Source organism: Dromaius novaehollandiae, chromosome 2 (assembly GCF_036370855.1).
Source record: "Dromaius novaehollandiae isolate bDroNov1 chromosome 2, bDroNov1.hap1, whole genome shotgun sequence".
NCBI lineage: Eukaryota > Metazoa > Chordata > Aves > Casuariiformes > Dromaiidae > Dromaius > Dromaius novaehollandiae.
The window spans coordinates 162077577-162099703 of NC_088099.1; the positions used below are offsets into that span (position 1 = coordinate 162077577).

Consider the following 22127-nt stretch of genomic DNA (forward strand, 5'->3'; position numbering starts at 1 on the left):
CAACAGGATATCACACAAAGCAATTATGGCGAAAGCAAAAAACTAAATTTAACAAAAACACAAAACTCAGATCAAGTTAGATAACTCAGATAAATGTACTGCTTTCTATGTGACATTCACCACCCTGGGGCAAAGTTATATGCATGTTCACTACATTCTTTTTAAGCTTTTGAGAGGCTGAAAGCAAAATTTAAACAGAAAACTCTTGACACTCCAAAAACAATCTTGCATATGAACCTTTGTAAAATAGAAGAGGCACATTTGGCATTGTTTTTTAATGTAGTAAAACAAGCCACCCAGAGAAGCAATCTTTAAATTTAAAAGCAAATGAACAGCAACAAAAAATCCTCTGATTATATGAAAAACATGGAGATACTTTGAAGTTGCTTCTTAAGAAAAGGATACTGCCTGTTGTAGTGGTAGACCTTAGAGCAGTTTTCAATATCCAGCTGCCTGCTTGTTTCTATATCCAACCCTACCGCTGTGACAGATGAAAAAAAAGTCTGTATCCCAGTCCTCAAAAATACAAAAGAGGATCCCCATTTTTATTCCAATTAAAAAATAAACTAAATATTTTGAATCATACTGGAGTCTGGAGTCTAGCAAAAGAATGAGACAGAATTCAAATTTCCTAAGTCACCTGCTAGAAACGAAACAGGATCATCCTTCCTCCCCTACATAAGATACTCATCTATGCGGCCAAATCGTTTCTCACTCAAAAAATATAATCCTCTTTTTGAGGAAAAAAACAGTTTCTTGTGCAAAGGAATCATTTCAGTGAGTTTAACATGCCTATTAGTATGATAAATATTTTGACCTTTCTGAAAGAAAAATTTCAATACCTAGCTTTCTTCTCAGTTTTGCTCTCCACCTGTTCCATTAGTCCCTGATGATTCTAGACTTCACTGACACAATAAATAGCCACTCTGGCTTGACAAAATACCTAGCTGTCCTTTTACATAGATTCATCAAAATGAATGTCAAAAGAAACATAAAATTCCATTTAAAATTAACATTAGGTATTACAAGCTGTCACCAATCAGAAAACAATCAGAATGGAAACAAACTGGTCTGCAACATACTTCATACATTTTCATTCGCTATTTTCTTACCTCCATCTCCTTCTTCCTCTCCTTCATTTAAAACAATAATGCAGATGTGCTTCCTCAGCTGACGCGTGTTAGAGAACTTGCGACTGCATTTCCTGCATTCCAAACTGCCCGGTGAAACTTCAGCCGGTTCCGGTCCTTCCTCCGACCCAGGCTGAGCTTCCTCGCTTGGAGCAGAATTACAGTTCTCTGCCACTTCTTCATCCACACAAAACTTCTTAGTAGATCCTTTTGGTCTGCCCCTTTTTCTCTTCACTACAAGAAGCTCTAGGAAAGAAAGTTGAAAACAAGCTATATAATGAAATTTCACAGGATTATTGTGATAATCAGCTAGTATCCATACAGCTCTTTGAAAAGCAGAGATATTAAATGAAGTTTGAAAGCCTCTATACTTGAAGCCAAAAAAAAAAGGTTAGCTTCACACAAACTTATTTTTAAGTGATGACATTTGGCATTTCTCCTAGCTGCAAAGCAAAGCAATCACATTTGTGTTATTGAGATCAGTAGATGTCAAAGTACTACAAACTTACAGAAATTAAAATGAAAGCATTCTTTCAGATTACCATATGATTTTATCAGCGTATGCAGTCTGGAAAGGTGCTTGGCTGTGTTCTCTGACGCTCCACAAAAATATTATTTTAATTTAAATCACTCAGAGGAGTGGTTTAAGCATTTGAGATGTGTTCAGAAAGAGAAAAGCAGTTTATTTTCTAAAACAAAAAAGTTTGTTGTCTTTTTAATTAATCGAACAATTACTCTCATATAATACTCAAGATTCTTTATTTGTAGCACTTTCTAACCAGAAGTGGCTAAGGTAAAAAACTGTTGGAAACAAAGAAATTTCCTAAAGTCACACAAATAAAAATTCCCTAATGATTATTCCAAAGAATTAAAATCAGAAGTCATCCATAGTACTTAGTAAATACCATATAAGTTCAGTTTCTATAGAGGAAACATGGATAACCCAGTGAGATGTAGCAGATCATAATGGAAACACAGAAAACAGAAAAAACTTCAGACGTCTGCTCCTCAAATTTCTCTCGTCACTACTCCAGCTATTTCAAAAGCCATTTTGCTATTATCCTGTCACAGATTTAACTGTCTAAGATTGACTAAATCAATTAAATCCATGGGATACTTTTAGTCAAGAACACTAGATACTCAGAGGGAAGGGGGCAGTTTTCCAGATGGTGATCAGGTACTTTTAGCAGATTTCTTCTTAGCTACCAGTTACTCCTATTTTCTAGTTTTATAAAAATGCAAAAAATCAGTCTGTATCTTTCTTCTTAGATCTGGGGGGGAGGCGTGTGTGTGTGTGCATCCATGTGTGTGTGCATGTGTTTTAATACTTTATACTGTACTTCGTGAGGAATTTTCAGATTGTTAATGTATATATTTTTCATTTCAAAAGTTAAAATTACTGTGAAGCTGTTCGTCCGCAAGAAGAAACTGACAGCTCCCCAAAAGCAAAGCATGCTTGCTTTTGAAGGACCTTTTTGAGTCAGAACATCTGGTGAAATATTAGATCTACTCTGTCCATCAGCAGAAAGATACAGTGCTCTTCACAGAGAGAAAAATTAGCATGCACCCAAATGCACTTGCCTGATGCTATACAGAAAAACAGGACAGAGTCAGGCTTCTTCAACTTTTACGCCTGGATTAATTCCATGTAATGTTAGACATCTAAACTGTGAAATTAGTCACTATTTGTCCTCTATGTTCAGTGGACAGCAAAAATACTCTCCAGCAGGCAATTCAGACCACATAAGATCTGAATCATCTCTGGATCCTAGAGTGGCTAAGCTCCCAGATTAAGGCCTTTAGTCATGCACAGTGAATTCCAGCTTTGAGAATTAAAAGAAAAAAAATAAAAGAATTTGATACAGTCACTGCAATTGCAAGAACCATAGTTTAATGTACATCAAGCTGTGCTAAATGAAACAGAACAGGTATGAAACACAGCCTATGGTCTTTGTAGTATCATGGAGGAAAAATAAAGGACTAGCTCTTAGCAAATATTAAAATTTTTCTAAGAACTATGCTTTTAATGCCCAGGAGTAAAACCAGTGTAAATGACACTCATGTTTCAGCTTGTGATAGTCATAGCAAAGAGCTCCCTTAAAGTTTTCTTACCCCAAAAGATTTCTAAATCTTGAGACTTGTGCACAGAAAAATAAAACTTTCTGCTCAGAATTTCACACTTTTACTGGTTCCCCAGCACCACCACACACACACACACCACAGATGGGAGAGTTATGAACTACATCTTCTGGACTAAAAGAAAGAGAAAGGCCCAGTAGTTAAGCAATTGTTGCAGGTCCAAATGCGTGAAGATATCCTGAGCCTTATTCAAGCTGAAATGGACTTGCAGTATTACACCTAAATTGTCCCTTCTAATGAGAAACTTGTATTTTTATTGCTCTTATTGTAGAAACTTTCACCAAAACCAAAGCATATTAAGAACTAAGGTGACTGCCTAAAGCTGTTTATCAAGTATTCATTAAGCCAACAGCCTACGTTCTGTCTGATAGACTGAGACTGACAACATAAAGCTCCCAAATTACATTAAAGGAGAGAATATTAAAAATAATTCAGAATGATTTTCAAATACATGTGCCAAAAAACCTAACTAAATTGGTTGACTTAGAGCATATGGAAAAATAAATGACCTCAAACAATCTTAAGGGAAGAGGATGCAAAAGAACAGGAGGTGGTGGCAGCATCATATTCAAAATCTGTTCAACACTTCCCTTAAGCATTCCAAACAAACAAAAACCCACATACACAGACCACAGCTTTGTGATAATCATCTCATTCATACCACAGGAAAGAGAAACTATTCTATCTTGTTATAGTCCTGACTGAGCACCTGTCTACTTAAATATAAGGTAGTAAGGAAAACACTAAAAGCCACCTTATAATTAAAAAAAAACAAACAAACAAAAAAAAAGCAACCTTTTCAAATTACTGTTTGCAACCCTTCACCAACACTGTTCTGAATTTCTATGCTGCTGCATTCAGGTAAAAATATTTTTGCTACTAAATAATCAGCCAAAAAGAGACAGATGATTTCAGTGCCCTCAAAAACTCTTTTTGCTACCTTTATTTTGATACACATCAGTTGCAGCAATCAGTATTTAGTGCCTTGACTGAAAAAAGTAACATCATTAAAAACAAACAAACAAAAAAAAATTATCTTCATGTCAGCCTACAAAAAAATCCTAGGTGACTACTGTGTCAAACATATTATGAGGAATACAAATGTGAATACTGCTCAAGCTACTATAGAATAATTAAATCCCAAGAGTTGAAGTGTGAATATAAACACGCTATGCACTGTGTATGAGATTCTTTTGCAATGCAATCATCATCAGATTGCCCAACATATTCTCCAAAAAGAAGTGAAACAGAATCAGGTGAAAAAGGTGTCTCTCTTCTTGATCATTTTAATGTAAACTTAACAAAAGACAAAACAGTACTTTAAAACAGAAATGCAGACAAAATCCCATATGCAAGTGAAATGTGGGAACTGCTCCTTTTGCAGGTTCCTTCTGTGGCCTACAGAATTGCAGCTGTTATCACTCCGACTTCTTTTGGGGTGGCAAAAAATACAAAGACTGTGTAAATTTAAACCTTCTTGTAAATGAGCCTAGAAGCAGAACAATTTGCAACAGTTCTCAGACATTTAACAGGGCTTCCTGGCAAGTGCTAGGTAGCAACATACACTGGGGAGGAGGACTCATATGGGCAACTATCACCAGAACTTCTGAGGCTTATGGCAGTCATTTTATTTCCTTCCTCCTTTTTTTAATTTTTTAACTCCTCCTCCTCTTTCCAGAACTAAACTATATCCCAGGACTATTTCCAGGACTAAACATATCCCACGGCCATAAGTGCCAGCTGGCTCTGTCCAGCAGCCAGCCACTCACACCACACTGTGCTAACCACAGTTCCACACACCACCTAAGATTAACAGGACACACTAATTGAACAGCACGCTCTCTTTTGTTCATCTTTTAGCACATAACCAAGCCAATCAGAAACATTACCCCTTGCTAGAAAAACATCTGCTTAACTGTTAATGATAAAGTAGTATAACAGGAAAAACAAACACACATAAACCCAAGCACCTATTTCAAGCATGCTTAGTCAGAAATTCAAGTTTTAAATTGGTCATTAAAAAGATTTAAAAAGTAAGATCCTGGCATTTCTTAATATTCCCGCAAGAACATCTCAGTTGTCCCTGGAGATTTTTATGCTTATTGCAGATTCATTGAAATCAATCTTTATGTTGACTTTACTGGGTGCACAATGGGAATATTCAGGGAAGAAAATCTGTGCTATACTATATAATTAGGTCATCAAAGACATCTAAAAAAAATAAAAGACACTTCAAAAAGAATAATGAAATAAATTATGTAAGACTATTTTTGTGCTGCTTCTTCTTAGGAATTGCTCATGTAAATTTCTCAAAATCAGTCCATTTAATAATCAATTATCTGAAAAATGTTCAGAACGTGTGTAGCACAGAACATCTCCATTTATGAGGCCTTCATGTTATTATACGGAAGAATTGTATTTAATTATTCACTTGAACCTTATCTATCAAAAAAAAAAATCTATTGAGGTGTGTTTGGGTGAGGTACTTGTTTGGGATCATGCCACATAAAAACAGAGGTCCACAACCCAAGCTCCAGAGTACTAAGCCTGATTAGCATTTTTTAAAGTTTATTTTATTCAACTTTGTTTTAAACAGTAAATGTGAATTTAAGTAACAATGACTTTATTGTTGAGTGTTTTAACACTTCACAGATTCAACTGATGCATATGCTGGCATTTCAGCACTGTGGATTTCACTGGACTTCATGATCCTCAGTACAACGTTTGTGTGGTTTGCCTCAAACTTAACCGAAATTGGTTCACCAAAGATCAGCCTTAGGAGACCAGGGCTTTGCAAAGCTACTTTGTTTTGTACAGGGAAACCCAACAAATGGATGAAGACTATGCGTTTTTAAATGTATCTGAGATTGTTCTCTCTTTACTTTTTCCTACTCCTCAAACTTAACTCCATTACGTGTATAATTCAGGTTACATATTTACAAAAAAGCCTTTCAGTGAACCATGTTAATGTAGTCATAGGGTAAATAGCTCTGATTTAGGAAGAGTAGGTGATATAAGAGATTCCTATCATTCAGTTGTCTCTTTTTCCCCAAACCTGTATAAACAAATAGCTCTGCAAAGTCATTACACTGTTAGCTATAGCATCACTCAAACAAAAATAGTTTGTTGGAAGTCACAAAGCACTTGAGCAAGTATTAATTGAAGCACCCTAACTAAATTTCAATAGCTAGATGCATTATGCAATATAAATCCCTCCTCAAATATCAGCATAAAAGCTCTTCTTTTATTTAATCATATCAATTACAGCACTTCATGGCTGTATTCAGAATTTGCTGTGCAAGCTGTCATACAAAAATATGCAAATAAATCTCATCCACAGCCTTATACCATTACTGTTATTTGTGTATCATGGGAAGTGGAAACACCTCTTAGCCCCAGATCAAAATGCATGCCCTAGTTGCATCTCAAGTCAAGACGAAGCCAAGGCATACATCACCTTTTTATGTGACCTTAAGGAGTCAACCTTCCAGGAGAAAATTCCAGTACTTAAACTGTAACTTTCTTCCAGGTCTCAATCAATAGATCAGGCCTGAAGATTGTGCTGCAGAGAGCACATATTCCATAATGCAGATATAGCCTATGATAACAAATAACACAGTAGTTGGTGAAAAAACACCTAATGAAACATATACAATTTTTATTTGGTTAACTCTATAATCCATCTGGGAATATTATGAATAAATAAAGTTTGGGCCATCCATGCTGTCCCTCAAAACATTAACAATATGATTAAGTGGAAGCAAAATAGCAAAAAGTTTGGAGAAGCACTTTGAAAGAGATGGAGCTCAGTAAGAAAAGTTACAAAAAGAAATCCTATGTAAAAGTAGAGTATGAGTGGCTACTCTAAACCAGTAAATACCTGTCATTTTCCTAGTCAAAGAAGCTGCACTCCAGCTCTGGACAAAACGTGATCTATACGACAGCAACATGTATGACAGTAATACCTGTCCAGTACCCTTGGGTCTACTTGATTAAAAAATTCTAGTGTCATCCGATCAAAATGGTTAGGACAAATTAAGCCTAAACATATCATGACATAACTATTGAAAAGTGGCATAATGAAATAAAATTCAGCAAAGAGCACTGACAATAAAATAACATTACAGTAATAAATACATATTACCTGCTTAGCATTTTACAACTTCACAGTACTTTTAAAATTATTAATTTATCACTCAGGCAGAACGCACAACTCCACTAAGCACTCAACATTCATTCATCTAAAACAGCTTTGGAATAACTGTAGTGCTACACTTGGAATAGAAACTATGCTTTCAAAGGACACAAAACACATTAATTTACCAGCCAACAAGTACTGAAAAGAAGTTGTAATTTCTAGACTGTCATTCATCAATCACTTCTGCATTTGGTGACCATACTGAATCACTACAAAAAAGCACAGAAGGGTCCACTGAGAAAAAAATTGTTTAATAAAAACTAGATAAGTTTTATCTGCAGATTCCAAAACAGGAGGGGAATGTAATGCCTTGAAAGAGGATCTCTTCAAATCCCTATATTCAACTATGAAATATCCTAATTTTTAAATACAATATGGGAAAGAATTCAATAGGACCTCAGAACAAATTACTCTCTTCTCAAATCAGTCTGTATGACAGAAAAAGAGAAATATCATAGTTACATACTGTAAGTTGAACTCTATGTTGAAAGTAATTTACCTAAATATTCTTAGCCACAGCAGACGGCAGAGTTGGATTACATAATCTGAAACAGGTGATGCAATATGATCAGGTCAGATGACGCAAAATATTCATCAAGAATAAAGAAGAAGAAAACTAAAAATATGATGTTATATTTTACATAATTAGATTTGAAAATTTATTTTCTTAAAGCTACATAGGTCTAGTTTCTGCTGCCTCAGATAGTTACAGGAATTACATACTATTCTGATAAATGTAAAATGTAATTTTGTAAATGTAAGCTTGGCAACATACAATACAGAAAGGGCAGATAGTCCCTGCCACAAATGCAAAAGCAGTTTACAAAACTGCCTCATCACTAAAAGGAGCAAGAATATGTTACAAAGTACCAGCTTTACTATGCTCAGAAATACAGCTGAGTGAAGGGCTACCTGGAAACAAAGATTTAAGAAAGGAAGATGGATTCTGCATGAGGTACTCATACTGTACAATTAAAGTAAAATTGGATAGACAAGCATTTTGAAAATTGATGACATTCTGATATTTATTCACTCTCTTCTGATACACTGTTAATTATAGGCATTGTGTGAAATATTAATTATCTGGTAAAATTTTCTCCTCACCAATCATCTGAGGAAATAGCAGATATAGTTTAATACTGCATGACCATTATTACAGTATCTTCCTGTATTGATGAAAATTACCGAATTACTGTCAGTAAGTAAATGAAAGTAGTAAGTAAATGAATGAATACACCATATGCATATGTTAACAGTAAGAAAAGTATTCTTTCAAGTATGACATTAGTTGTTGTTGTTGTTGTTTTAATTATAAACACACACTTGGGGAAATCCAGTAATCATAACAATTGGGTACTTGCAAAATCATGGTAGTTGTGTTAAATAAGAGGTTTGCCAACAATATAAAACCATTGCTCAATAAGAGTCTAAAGGAAGATGTAATTATGAAGTCTGAATTATTCTGAACCCCTCCCTAATATTACAAGAAGTTTCAATCAGAATCAGTTAAAAATGGTAATCAATGTAACTTCTTCCACTGCTGAGTGAAATTGTTCTGTATAACTAATTCAATCTTTGACTGTCAGACTGCTTTACTTATTAGCACCAATAAAAAAGCAAAATTATAAACTATGAATCATGCCATCTCTTTTTCAAAATAGAATTATTAATATTATCTAAAACATAACAAGCAAAGAGTTAGACAACTCAAAGCATGCCACTATCCTAAGCTTCAAGACCCACATCCCCTCTCCACCCCCAGCCCTGGTGCACCAGCTGTTTGTCATGGAAAATTTAATTGTTCAGCACTTGTTCCATTTTGTGTTCCGAAATTGTTCCATTTTTAATCACAGACCTTCAAATTAAAGCATTATTAAGCAGATTTTGCTATACCTGACATTTAAAAATCAATGAACCAATGTAGTCATCCCCTGCCACATGCTGAGTTTATCCAAGTCCATCCTCCAATCTACTTTGCACTAAATGAAATTCAAGTGGGCAGTGTACAGTGACCATTATACGAAAAAGCTATGTAAATCATTCTGTATACAGTGTAGAATCATCATATCACAGATTTCATTAAAAAACAAATGACTGATGGAAAATTACATTCTTCCCAATTTATGAAAGTACCTTCTCCGTTTTTGTTTAAATCTGTGGGTGCTGTTAGTGGTTGGAGTGGAATAATGATGTCATCCACATTAGTCCCTTCTTCTTTATGCTTCTCAGAGACGTGAGACAATAATTCTGATTGATTTGGTGAAAATAAGTTACAAAGCTTACACATGAAGATGGAACTGACCCCTGAAAAATAAATTTAAAGACAGGAGTTAATACTTTCAAATTTTAGTGGCTTATTTAAAATAACACTAGTTATTGAGATCTTATTTCTGTTAACACAAATCAGACAATAACTAGCTTAAACAAAGAATGTTACACCATTAAATGAATGCATTCATAGTAAATCACAGAATTAAATTGTTTAAGAAACGATCTACCCAGATCTTCACAGGGCAAGAAATTCCTCCTTACTCAAATCTTCCTAGAAATAATAAGACTTAAAAGGAAGCAGGATAAACAAAAACCTATGGACCTCACTGCTCTTTCTTACACATATTTACCCTTCTTGCCTACGTTACCAAAACAAGTATAATTCTGTAAGAACTTAACAAATTTTTCGACCTGTGAAAGTTCTGTCAAAAAAAAAAAGTTAGGAAGAATTAAATACCATAATAAGTAAAAAGGAATTTTCTCCTTTACTATCTTAACGTTTTTTAGGAAAAAAAAAAATATATATATATATATAAAACCCACATCTTTTGATAGGTCATTTTTACCTTAACACATTACCAATAGCATACAGTGCAGTAAAAAAGCTAAAATATTAACTGAATGCTTTCAGGAGTAATTATCTACAGATGTGGCTCTACAATAATGAAAGAGCAGGGAGGAAGGCTGCAATGTTGTAAGCCACAAAATGTGGTATCATATGACAGTCACACATACGCAATCATGTCATCTCACTTTCTCCTGCCCACTCACTTCGAAGCTGTATCAACACAATTTTTTTTTCTTCTTTTAACCAAGTTTTTTTTTTTTTTTTTTTGGCAGGGGGGAGGAGAGAGGTGTCAGGCCTTACCTTGTGCCATCTACATGGAAAAAACAGGCAGGAATAGGACGAAAATTTAAGGAAGGAGGGAGGAGAAGATTTGCTCTCAAAACATGTCCAATTGGCCCTAGAGGTATACTTAACATTTGACATAAAGAGAAACACCAAGTATTTCATACTTTCTTTGACTTAAAGCTCCTATGAAAAATTTGTGTTGATTCCCAAAACAAAACCTCAAAAAAATCCAAAAGACAAAAAATTTGAAGCAATAGCAAATGAAGGATTACATTAAAATCATTAAAATTCTTCTTGTCCAGTGTTTTAAACTGGAATTTAACAGATTTTTTTTTTTGATAAAATTTTGTCTCCTTTATTCACAGAAAGTAGACAAGTACTACGAAAGCAAAAGCAAAGCCACAAAAGAGTAAAGGACAAAAGAGAAGGGTTAATGCACATTGCAAGTTAATAACTGAGAAAAATCAAGCTAAAAAAAAATACTCCTAAACTTTTGGAAAAGAGTTAATTCAGGGGACTTTTTTTGTGCTTTATAATGTGTGTACTTTGTTTCAATGTTTTGATTTTTCAATAGTCCTTGCTCCCTGCTGTGTCCAGTGAAATCTAACAACCAGGAGCCAATTTTAACAGTATGCTAGTTCCTCAACTACACACATAACCTATGGCCCAGAGATCTGCTTCAGGTCTTCCTTTCCCTCAGGCCCCCTAAGGAAAATCAGGGGCATACACTAACGGACATCAGCATGGAACAACCGATACTATTTGGAGCACACATCAAAGCACCTCTTAGTCAGGTAAATACAGAAATGAAGCAATATTCTATGAGATTTGGGGTGACTTATAGGAAGAGGGAAGCTGTATTTTCAGACACCCTTTTTTCAAAACAATCACTACCCCTGTTCAACATTCTTCCCTTCCTTTCATGAAACACTAATGATACGGTTTATCCCACGCTAGAAAAATGAATCCTTATGGAGTTCTGGATATTAAAACAGTAAAGCTGGCTCTCTTTTACAGTTATGTGCACCTGAAACTGTAACAAAAATCCTCATTTCTAATAAAACTACCTCAAAACTAAAAAGCATAGTATGTCTTAAAATATCTCTGAAAAACACCTCGAATATTGTTTCTGTTTCTACAGTACATCTCAAATGTGCTGTGTATTATGTATACAAGCAGTTATGTAAAATGTATAATGCACTCAATGTATTCTTCTAAGATCAGTGGGGTTCCTTCTCAGGCATTCATCTGCCTTGAGCACACAAACGTTTTCATTCTAATGGCAGTATGTATATAATGGAAAAGTCCCTTTGAATCAGTTCTGCTACAGCTCCTTAGTATTATTCTTTCATTTTTAAAAAAGTTATAAGACCCATTACTGAAAGAGTGAGAACTGTTCTGTCTAAATATATACGCATATTTAAGATTCACAACACAAAAGTAAAGAAGAAAAAAATTATGAACATTTATCAAAAAGTTTAACAATAAACACACAAATTCTGCTGTTTGAGTGACCCTTCTATTTTGAGGTTTTATTATCTGCCATCATCACCACTTCCTAACTTGCTACTTTTTTTCCCCTAAAAGTTCAGGCTCACTGCCTTGTGTCTCCTATCTCCTCCTCCAACAGTTTTAATCTGTACTCACACAGCACCTTATTTCCCACTGCTCCCAGTTAGGGCTTGGTGAGGGGTGGAAGAGCAGGAAGAATGCCCAAAAGACTGGTGGTTTAAAGTACCTGATAATACAAACACATGCTTAAGGTTTTTACACAAAGTTAAAAAAAAAAAAAAAGAGAGAGACAGAGAGAGAGAGAGAAAAAAAAGAAAAACCACCATGGGAAACACTCAAACAGAAGTAAAGCTGGAACAAAATCGGAAGTGAATAAAACCGGTGGCAGAGAACAGTATGAGTGAAGGCACAAAAACCATCAGGAGAAGCAAGCAGAAGACACATATGCTTTACTTAGAAGTGAGATGGAAAACCAAGTAGAGGTAAACTCAAAGAAATGAGTTTAGGAAGAATGACTGGAAGACAAAGTCAGAAGCCAAAGAGCAGAGGATAACCTGTGCTGACCATGGGCCTAAACAACCAGATCAGGAGTAAGCAAATGATAACTGATTAACAGTTGCTAAATAGGTGGTGTAGCAATAGAGCAATGAATTATAGTCAATTAAGTGTAAAAATCAAATAAGCAATAAGTCAATTAACTACACAGGGAATCAATGATTAAGTGGTGGATAATTAATTATGTAGGAAATCAACAGAGCAATTAATTAGACAGCAATTAAATATGCAGAGAATGAAAGGAATAGTAATCAAGTATGCAGGTAAACAAACAACATGAATTTCAGCCAAAAACAACCTGGAACTCACTACTTTCTAAATATTCTTTGTGTCCGTTCATTACCTCCAGTTTGCCCATATAAATTATGCTAAGCGTATGCTTAGATATATATTGCTAGTTTCTTTTTTTAAACAAAAAATTGGCAGATCAGGCTATAACATAAATGAAGTCATTTCAATGCTTTTTTCTCACTTCTTCCAAAGAGTTCAAAGTACTTCTTAATTAGTCAAAAATATTTTCTTTTTACTGATCAAGAATTCAGCAAAGGGAAACAAAAAACTGGCTTACTCAAGGTCAAGTAGCTAGTTACAGACTAGGAAGCGGGCTCCCTTATTAAGAATCCCCCCCACAAAATACGAGATATCGTCTGCCTTGTTTCCACTCAGAGCTGCGGGGGGGGGGGGGGGGGGGCGGGGGAGAGGAGAAGCACTCAAATTAGAAAAATCTATGAAACAAAATTATTAAGGGAAACAATTAATGTAATATTGTCATACATTCCAAAGTTAACTTTAACAAGTCATAAGTTTTCATTTAGCATAAAAGACAGCCTGTGTTTTTTGGTTTTGTTTTGTTTTTTGAAAGTAAGTATTTCCATGAGAAACACAGAACCAGGGGAAAAAAAAAAGGGAGCTGATCCATCTGCATTTATGTGTCATATACACTCTTCTAAACTACTATTTCAGCACACTTTTTAACATAGGCAGTATTTTAAAACTTCTATAGTAGCCTTTGCAGTTCTGTAACAGTTAAAAACAACTAGAACTCCATAATGAAATGCAGAAAGTTAACCTGACATCTATCGGCCTGAGGAATAATGCAGTTGATAGTACAGATACTTATTCACCTGCTCAATGTTCCTAACATGCACAGTAATAAATTCCAGAACATGAATAACAACTTACTACAGTCTAAACTTACTAGACAGGTTTGGGAAGCGGAAAAACAAGCAAACCAACCAACTCTGCTGGCTCATCACCAACAAATCCTTACTACAAAGAACTTTCTGCAATTAAAAACCTTATACTTCATTCTCGGGATAGGGAACATTTTTTTTTTCTCGAGTTTGATTTTTTGGTGACAATTAGGTATTTGTGACCATATAACAGACAATTAGACATTTTTCATTTTTTCTCCTTCACCATTAGCATTATGTTTTACAGATTTCCTCCCACCTGCAGCACCCTTTTAATATATTTTTATTCACAGTTTTGTAGCTCTTTTGTCTCTCGAGTTATACAAGCCTTTGCTTCCAATTCTTTTGTTTGATTCCTATCATGCATTTTTTTAATCATTTCCTTTCTTTCTCCAGTGTCTTTCATACTCTGTATCAGACACTCTCTTCCTTCTCCCTGTTCCTCACTACGCGTTTCCAAGCTTTCAACACAACTACTCATATTAACTTACACTTCCATTTCCAGGCCACATTTTTCCTGCAACTAAAATAACTTTGCTTCTCTCTGTTGAGGCCTCATTTGAGCCCAACAGTATTCATTCTTAACTTAAAATCTTAACAAAGGTGGCTTCTAGTGTTCACAGAATTTAGACAGGTCAGATCTAAAGCTACCATGCTGTCTTCATCTGAGGAAAGGAATGCCTGAATCTCGCTTACAATAGAATTCCATAGGACAGTGTTTGGTAGTCAGTCAGTATATGCATAATGAAGAAATAAAATGTATCTTTATTTCCAGGGTTAATACCTAGTTACACCACAAAAAAAAACTAACCATCTCTTCTCTAGTAATGTTTATAGCTAGGTAATTTTCCTCCTATAAAGATACAACTTTAGCCACTGATCATCATTTTTTACTCCAGCTAGATCTCCATATATTCAGCCACACATCTGGTTCCTCATACCCTTGACCCTGGTTTCCCTTTTCTTCTCTCTTCCTAGCTTCCTGTGCATGAGAAAAGCAAGGTTTATAAAGAAAGGTCTTATTTTGTTACTCTTAGTTTCTTTACTGAACCTGCGAGAAATACTAGAAAAAACGCATACATGTCTTCAGCTCAGAATCACTTCCCCAGGTCTATTCTTCTTCTCCCAGTTCCACAGCACTGGCTCCTCCCAGTGCCTGGCTGCATTTCCAGTTTGTCACAGGTCACTTAACTCCCCGCTCTAGTTCAGCCAGCAGCTCAGCGAGAGCTGATAGAGCCCTGCAGCTGGGAGAACCTGCAGCCCAGGCTCTCCATTGCTTGGGCTGGCGCACAGGTCCACAGGACCCCTCTCACTTACTCCTTGCCACTCAGGTTTTCAAACTCTGGAGTAAGTCACGTCCTAGCACACAGCACTCGTTGCATAATTCAGATAGGTGAAATGAAGTGCCTTTTTTTCTTTTTTTTCTTTTTTTTTCTTTTTTAGGTTCTCTATATGAAAACTCTTAAACACAACTGTAGGAAGGTTCCTCTCTCCTTCTGATGGGCATCCAAGAGTACATCCAGGAAATAAAACAGAATATAATGAGCCAAGAATGAGATGAAAAACATCATTCTTTTAAATAAGATTTTAGTCAGTAATACTCTTTATCAATATTTTTATCACTATATTGTTTCTGATCTTTCTCCAACAAGTATTACTGCCTCAGTCTGTGCTATTCTCGAATCTCCAAGACCATACCTATAAAAACGGTTAAGCTTGTGGACCAAGCGAAAACACATCCTACAGCCCAACCTAAATATATCTCAGCAGTGGACGATACTCAAGAGATAACTGACTGCCTAAAATCCAGCACTCATTTCAAAATATTCCTGAAACAATTGCTTTTTATCATAAAAAATAACCTCCCAATATCTCCAGTGTAACAGTATCTACAACCAGTTAACACAAATGTTACAATAAAACAATCAGAAACAAATTGTAGCTTCAACTACCAGCAAAGCACAGCACTATATGGCTGGCCAACAAGCTTACTTGTCAAAGAAGGAAGTATATTGCTTCTGTACTCCCAGGGCTCTTCACTATCTTGCCACTACTCTCCCTCATTCTTTATGTTCCATCTTGAAATCTGCATTTATCTGATCACAGCACTGTTAACCACAAGCTGTCTTTATTCATAGTTAAGCTCTCCATTAAAAGAGGAAACATGACACTAATACATCAACAAGAGAATTACTGAGAAAATAAAAGCATTCTTGTTCAAAGTCTCAAATGCAGTAACAAACAATGCTTTCTGTTATATAAGGAGGTGGGCACAATTCTTCTAATAAAGGTATGTTTTTTATTAAAGAACTCTTCTTGCACAAATGCTGAGGAGGTAAGAAGTAAAATTGTCCAAGAACAACAAACAGCACATGACTGCACAAGACTTGTTTCTTTGGGAGCTTCTTTAGACAGAGGAAGAATTACTCAGCTTTGGGGACAAAAAATAATATGAGAACAGCATGCAACAAGACAACAATTTTGGTTAAATACAGGCAGAATTATTTCTGAGTAAAAAAAAAAAAATGTGTTTGAACTGCACATGAGAATAAGCACATACAATACAATGAATTAGGATATCCTATCATAATGTCACATACATTAACAATATTGTTCTTAAACATCAGATCTTATTCTTCTGTGCATGTTAGAGACTATTTTTTCATATTCAATGCTATTTCAAATAAACTAAATTTTCAAAGATATGTTATCACATATCTCTGATTTTTCTTGTTTCATTGAAGGGACACTGTTGCCAGAATGGTCATTTTTTTTCATTAAATCTACTTTAATCTGTTTCTTAAAGAAGTCATTTTATGTAGATACAGATACAGTGAAATGCATGACTACACATTCTTAATATTTTCAGGCAATCAGTACTATTTCATAATCTCAGTAAAATATAAATAACTATCAATGGCATTTTTATATCTTCCAAACAAGGAATTTCAAATAAATCTAAGTTTCGATTACATACTCTTTAATCTCAAAAGAATACATTTAGCTAAAGATTTATTTGCCAGACCTCCTCTTCTACCTCATAACATTTCAGTTATCATTTTAATAAACCTGTTGGTATAAACTAATTTTATTTTTCTTAATTTGATAAAGAAAAAAATACATATATTTGTTTCCTAACAACTGTTTTCTCCATTTTGCTTCATCAAGAAATTACTGTGCAGGATTATGGCATATCTGCACTACACAATCAAAAGTACTATCCTAAGAATTTAAAAACACATATACAAAAGTCTCATTACTTGATACCATTAGAGCAGCAGAATGCCAAGAACTCCTTCTGTTAACAGCTCACTGCAACTAGGTTCATCAGTGTTTCGCAACCCTGACAAGCAACTCCACTAAAAGCAGCAGGCCAGAGACCTTTCTATTTTGGGGCTTCCCTCACTGCTAGGAGAATGAATCTGAACTAGTGTTAACAATTATTATTTTTTGTTTAATTCATCAGCATAGGATGATGGCTGCTGAGACAGAAAACAGCAACACAGAGTGCATTCAAACTAAGGAAAAAAAAACCACTCAATCCATGTCTGCTTTCACTTCTTGCTGCTAACTAATGTCCAGACAATTTAGTTAGCCATTAGCTTTATCTCACAGACTTTTTTTTCATTTTAACAGAAGAGATAAAGTCACAGAAATGTTGATATAGGATGCATTCCTGTAAAAATTAAATGATATTAAAATCAGTATGGGTTTATGGAAAACAGACCTCATCATATATATTCAATATTTTCTAACAAGACCAAAAGTTTAGTTTACAAGGTAAACTACATCTGTGGAGATTCTTAGGTTTTATGGGGAGGTGTATGATTTAAGACTAAAATACACTGAAGCTTGTGAATATTTCTGAATAAGAAATAAATAGCATTAAAAAAAAATATGTAATACAATTATTCTGTGACAGAAAACAAAACTGGGGCAAAAAAAGTACTGTTTCAGCTACTACTAACCACTTGGGGCATGAACTCACAACAGGGCTGTGGTGAGCAGAACTAAACTGATAGTTTGATATATACCTAAAGGAACACTGTAAGTTGAGAAAAAACATAGAGGATAAATGGACTTCATCTAAATGAAAATATAAAAAAAGATCATGGAAAAGATTTTTAAGTTAAAGACTGAAGGGTAGCTGATGAGAACAAAAGACCACAAAGATCAAAGTGCCTCACCTTGCAGTGGTAAAATCGTGAAGACTATTTTCAAACAAACACTAAGAACAGAACTTTAACAGGAAACAGAGGACAGTTGGAATAAATTGTTGGTTTTGTTTTCCATTTCTTTGCAGTTGCTTTAAATGAAGCAACTACATGCTTCTACGCTAATGCAGGAAGCTAATTCTAGAGCAGAACCAGAACGCCCAGCTGTGGACATGGATATGGATATAAGGTATTTTTCAGAAACTAGGTTGAAGGCCTAACACCGGCAGCACACTACAACATCAGAATATAAAGTACACGAGAAAGAAAGGCTGCACTGCTTGTGAAGTGGTGCTGTCTGTTAAAGGAAGCTGAGAATCAAATCTGATTGTCAGGCTACTTCAACAAGTAACAACAACTCTAAGGACTAAAATTCTAGCATTATATAGAAAAGTGCATTGTTAGGACTGCATTATCAACTGCTTGACCACTACGGTAAGAGTGACTGTGATACATGGAAGGAGATAAAAGAGGTTAGAAAGACAGAAGCAATAATATTAGTAGGCTTCAGTTACCCTTACGCAGATTGGTTAAATGTCAGGTCAGGACAGGAGGCTAAGATTAAATGTTTAGACACCATTAATGACTGCTTCACTGAGCAACTCATCAGGGAAACCACATGAGGAGAAACAGTTCCTGACTTTATCTAGAGTAAAATACAGGACCTCATTCAAAATGATACTACTAGAGAATTACTCTGTAACCATGATTAAAGAAGTACTCAGAAATCATTCACCAGAGCAATAAAAAGTCAAATGTTTGTGTTTAACTTCAGCAATGTGAGCTGAATAAATATTAAAAGCATCTTAAAAAGAGAGGTGGGGTGGGGGCTAAAAACATTCCAAAAAGAGCTGAATCTTTGAAAGCAGCAGGAAGACAAAAAGCATATTTGATGCTAATCAATAAAGAAGATTTTAGAAAGGCTGGGGGGGGGGGGGGAGGCAGAGCTAAATAGCTAAGAAAGAAAGCTTTGTAGAAGAAAACATCTTCCTAAAAGTTAAAGTTCTTCCAAATAAGAAAAATAGAAAAGATTGTAAATTGTGACAAATTAAGTGCCAAAACACCAAAACACAGTGAGGCCAGTCAACACAGATATTTTTAGGAATTTGGGGGGGGGAAAAAAAACAAACAAAAAAAGAAAGAAATCTAGGGTGTTTTTTTAAACCACCTCAACAGTACAAGGCCTGCCTGTGTACTCAAAAGTGATCTAGGTATGAAAGGAAAGAGAAGAAGAATCAAAGAATCTGTTAGGCAAATTCTCGAAACTCTTAAGTAGGAAGACACTACCCAGGGCTCAACAAGCCCATAAGCCGCAACTCATCCAAGGCCCAGCAGAGTATTCCAGTCAAACACCACTACACGCTTGCCCCGTTCTTACGCTTTTCCATAGACATCCATTACGACTCAGTGAGAGACAGGATGCATCAAACTGTCTCCTTCATAAGGGATGATTAGCTGATCACAGTAGTATGTTTAGCCTTAAAAATTCATTAAATCATATTTTATCCTGTGACATTCTAGTACTTACACTGTACACTAATAGCAGAAACGCTCCATCTTCCAACCTTGTAAACGCGTCACAAAATTACCATCCAGAACACGGAATTCTCAACATTTAGATGTTCTTCAAGTCACAACTACAGAACCATACCTCACAGATTTGAACACAGCTCAGCTGCTATAGCATTCAAATACTGTATTTCACCAACGTAACACAGTACCTCTGAAAAATCTCCAAATACTTGATGTAAAGACATCATTATCTCCAATGCAATGGGAGAAAAAATGAGTAGTAAAGGTCTAGAGTTGCTACTTCTGGTAGTTGTATCAGTTTTAGCAGATTAATTTGAGTTACTGAAAGAGTGAGTAGTCCGAGTTGCACTGACTTCCTTTAGAGCTGTCTAAGACACTATTGGCAGCCAGACCTGCCTCAAACCACACGATGAACCAGCAGTCCCAGCAGGAAAAGGGCAAAAGCCTCTTACCTCTCTGTTTTTAGGCTGAAACATGTCCCCATACTCACAGCATCACCATATGCGTTCTTTTTAACTAGTACGCCTGTTACTAGATTTGTCAAAAAACAATGAATCTTACTAGAATTAGAAATTACTGAAGTTTAACTAATGAAGGCAGATGAAATATATATATACACACACAAAAATATATTTTTACACATACTAGCTGTAAAACTACTCCTTGCAGTAGTTACATAGAGTTCCGCAAAAGAAGACACCGCCTACATGCATTTACATTGCCCAGAATATAAAAAAAAAGTCAGAATCGGTTTAAAAAGGATGTGCTAGTAACTAGTTTAGACAATCACAAAGCTTTCTCCCTAAATGATTTCAAATGAAACACATGACAAAATAAGGAAATTAAGTAATCTGTGGCAGTTCAGAATAATCAATTCACCTCAACGAACTATAACAGGGTCACTTTTTAGCATAAGATGGTTAATTACTATTACTGCAGTATTGTTTCATGAACTTCCATTACTACAACTATATACTACTACATCAAAAAACACATTAGCATATAAATATCAACAATATAAACAAGATGGCCTTTTCAACGTCAGAAAACAATGTGTTAATATATACTCTGTAGCAATACGGTATGTTTACAAGACACTAAGTCTTTTATATGTTGCAAGAGAGTCCTCTTGTGGCTAAACACAGCACTGCAGAAGTCAGCAAAAATGCAATACTGTAGTATCACGTCCTAAATTATACTGCAGGAGGCACTGAAAACATTTGGACCCTCGCAAAGAATAAGGAAAAACTATGTAATGGGTTATCAGCTCCAGGATGCACTGGTTAAAATGCTCTGAATCTCATTTTTCAGAAGAGCATGTAACAGAAACGCTTCTCAAGTCAGACACAGTGCTCAACAGTTGCGACATCCAACGCATTGACCACACAGGAAACTTCTGCGTTCAACTACTCTTAGCACATTATTTTTATTAAAACCAACGTGCTTATGTAAACTAGGATTTTTTTCTTTGATTCTTAGAAAGGGAACTTTACATTCTCTGATTCCATTTTAGACGAGAAATTAAGTAGCTGTGGTATTTTACAACAGTACTTACATAACACCTGCTAGATATGCTACTATTGAGATAAAAGCCATTTTCCCGATAAGGCTGCTCTCTCGTGGGTATGAAACCCTGCTGGAGCAGTAAATTATAAAGTAAACACGCCACAGTATAGCTGGGCACAACTCGGGACCCCCGATTCCGATTAAAAATTCACCGAAGAATTCAATTCCGCGCTGCCGACGACGGCGAGAGCGTTTTAAGCACAACGACCGCGTTGGATCAACACCAGCCCCCCCGCAACGGCCCGCCCGCGGGGAACTACTTCGCACGCGGAAGGAGCGTGACGACACGCGCCCGCCGGAACTACTTCCCCCTCCCTCCCCTCCCGTCGCCCCTTGTCCTCCCGCGAGCGGATCCCTGCGCGCGCTCCCCCCCTCCCCCCACCGCCCGCCGTTTCCAGCCGGCCCCGCGCCACCCCGCTCACCTGCAGCCGCAGCCTCCATAGCCGCGGCGGCGGAAGCGGCGCGGGGGGAAGACTGAGACAAAGCCAAACGTTGAGGCTTTTTTTTTTTCCGAAAAAAAAAGAGCAAAATCACTTTCGCGCCAGCGGGCCGGGTCTCACGCGTGCCGCACCGAGGCCCCGCGGCCTTCCCCCTTTTAAAAAAAAAAATATATATATAATTTTAATAATTAGGGTGACGGGGGTAAGGCTAGCCGGTCGACGGATTATGGCGAATCTGCCGCGTCCGACACGGCGGCTTCTTCCTCAGCGACGTCGCGCAGAGAGCGCGAGGGCAGGGGAGGGGGGGAGAGGGCGGGGCGCGAGGGCAGGGAGGGGGCGCACAGCACCGCCCAACGGCTGATCCGCGGCCGTTGGGCGGCGCCTGCGCACCACGTCCTCTTCCCCCCCTTCCCACCCCCCACGCTTCCAACCGCCGCCGCGCCGCAGCATCCCGCGCGGTGCTCGGCCCCGGCGAGGTAGAGCGGGGAGGGCAGATGCTCCTTCCCGCCGAGCGGGAAGGAAG

The 22127-nt window shown here is 36.6% G+C and overlaps 1 protein-coding gene across 7 annotated transcripts in view; it reads right to left on the reverse strand.

Annotated features, from left to right (window-relative positions):
• Positions 1-22127, reverse strand: part of ZFAT (zinc finger and AT-hook domain containing) — a 145545-nt gene that overhangs the window by 73482 nt on the left and 49936 nt on the right. For 5 of the 7 annotated variants that reach the window (XM_064507896.1, XM_064507893.1, XM_064507894.1 and 2 more), the window contains 2 exons: positions 9601-9771; positions 1113-1376 (listed from right to left, as the gene is read on the reverse strand). In XM_064507896.1, the coding sequence (XP_064363966.1) occupies positions 1113-1376; positions 9601-9754 (418 nt within the window). In that variant the 5' untranslated portion in view covers positions 9755-9771. Of the gene's footprint in view, positions 1-1112; positions 1377-9600; positions 9772-21153; positions 21447-21586; positions 21913-22127 lie in introns of those variants that run through there. The other 2 variants (XM_026113625.2, XM_064507897.1) reach the window with 2 other exon arrangements.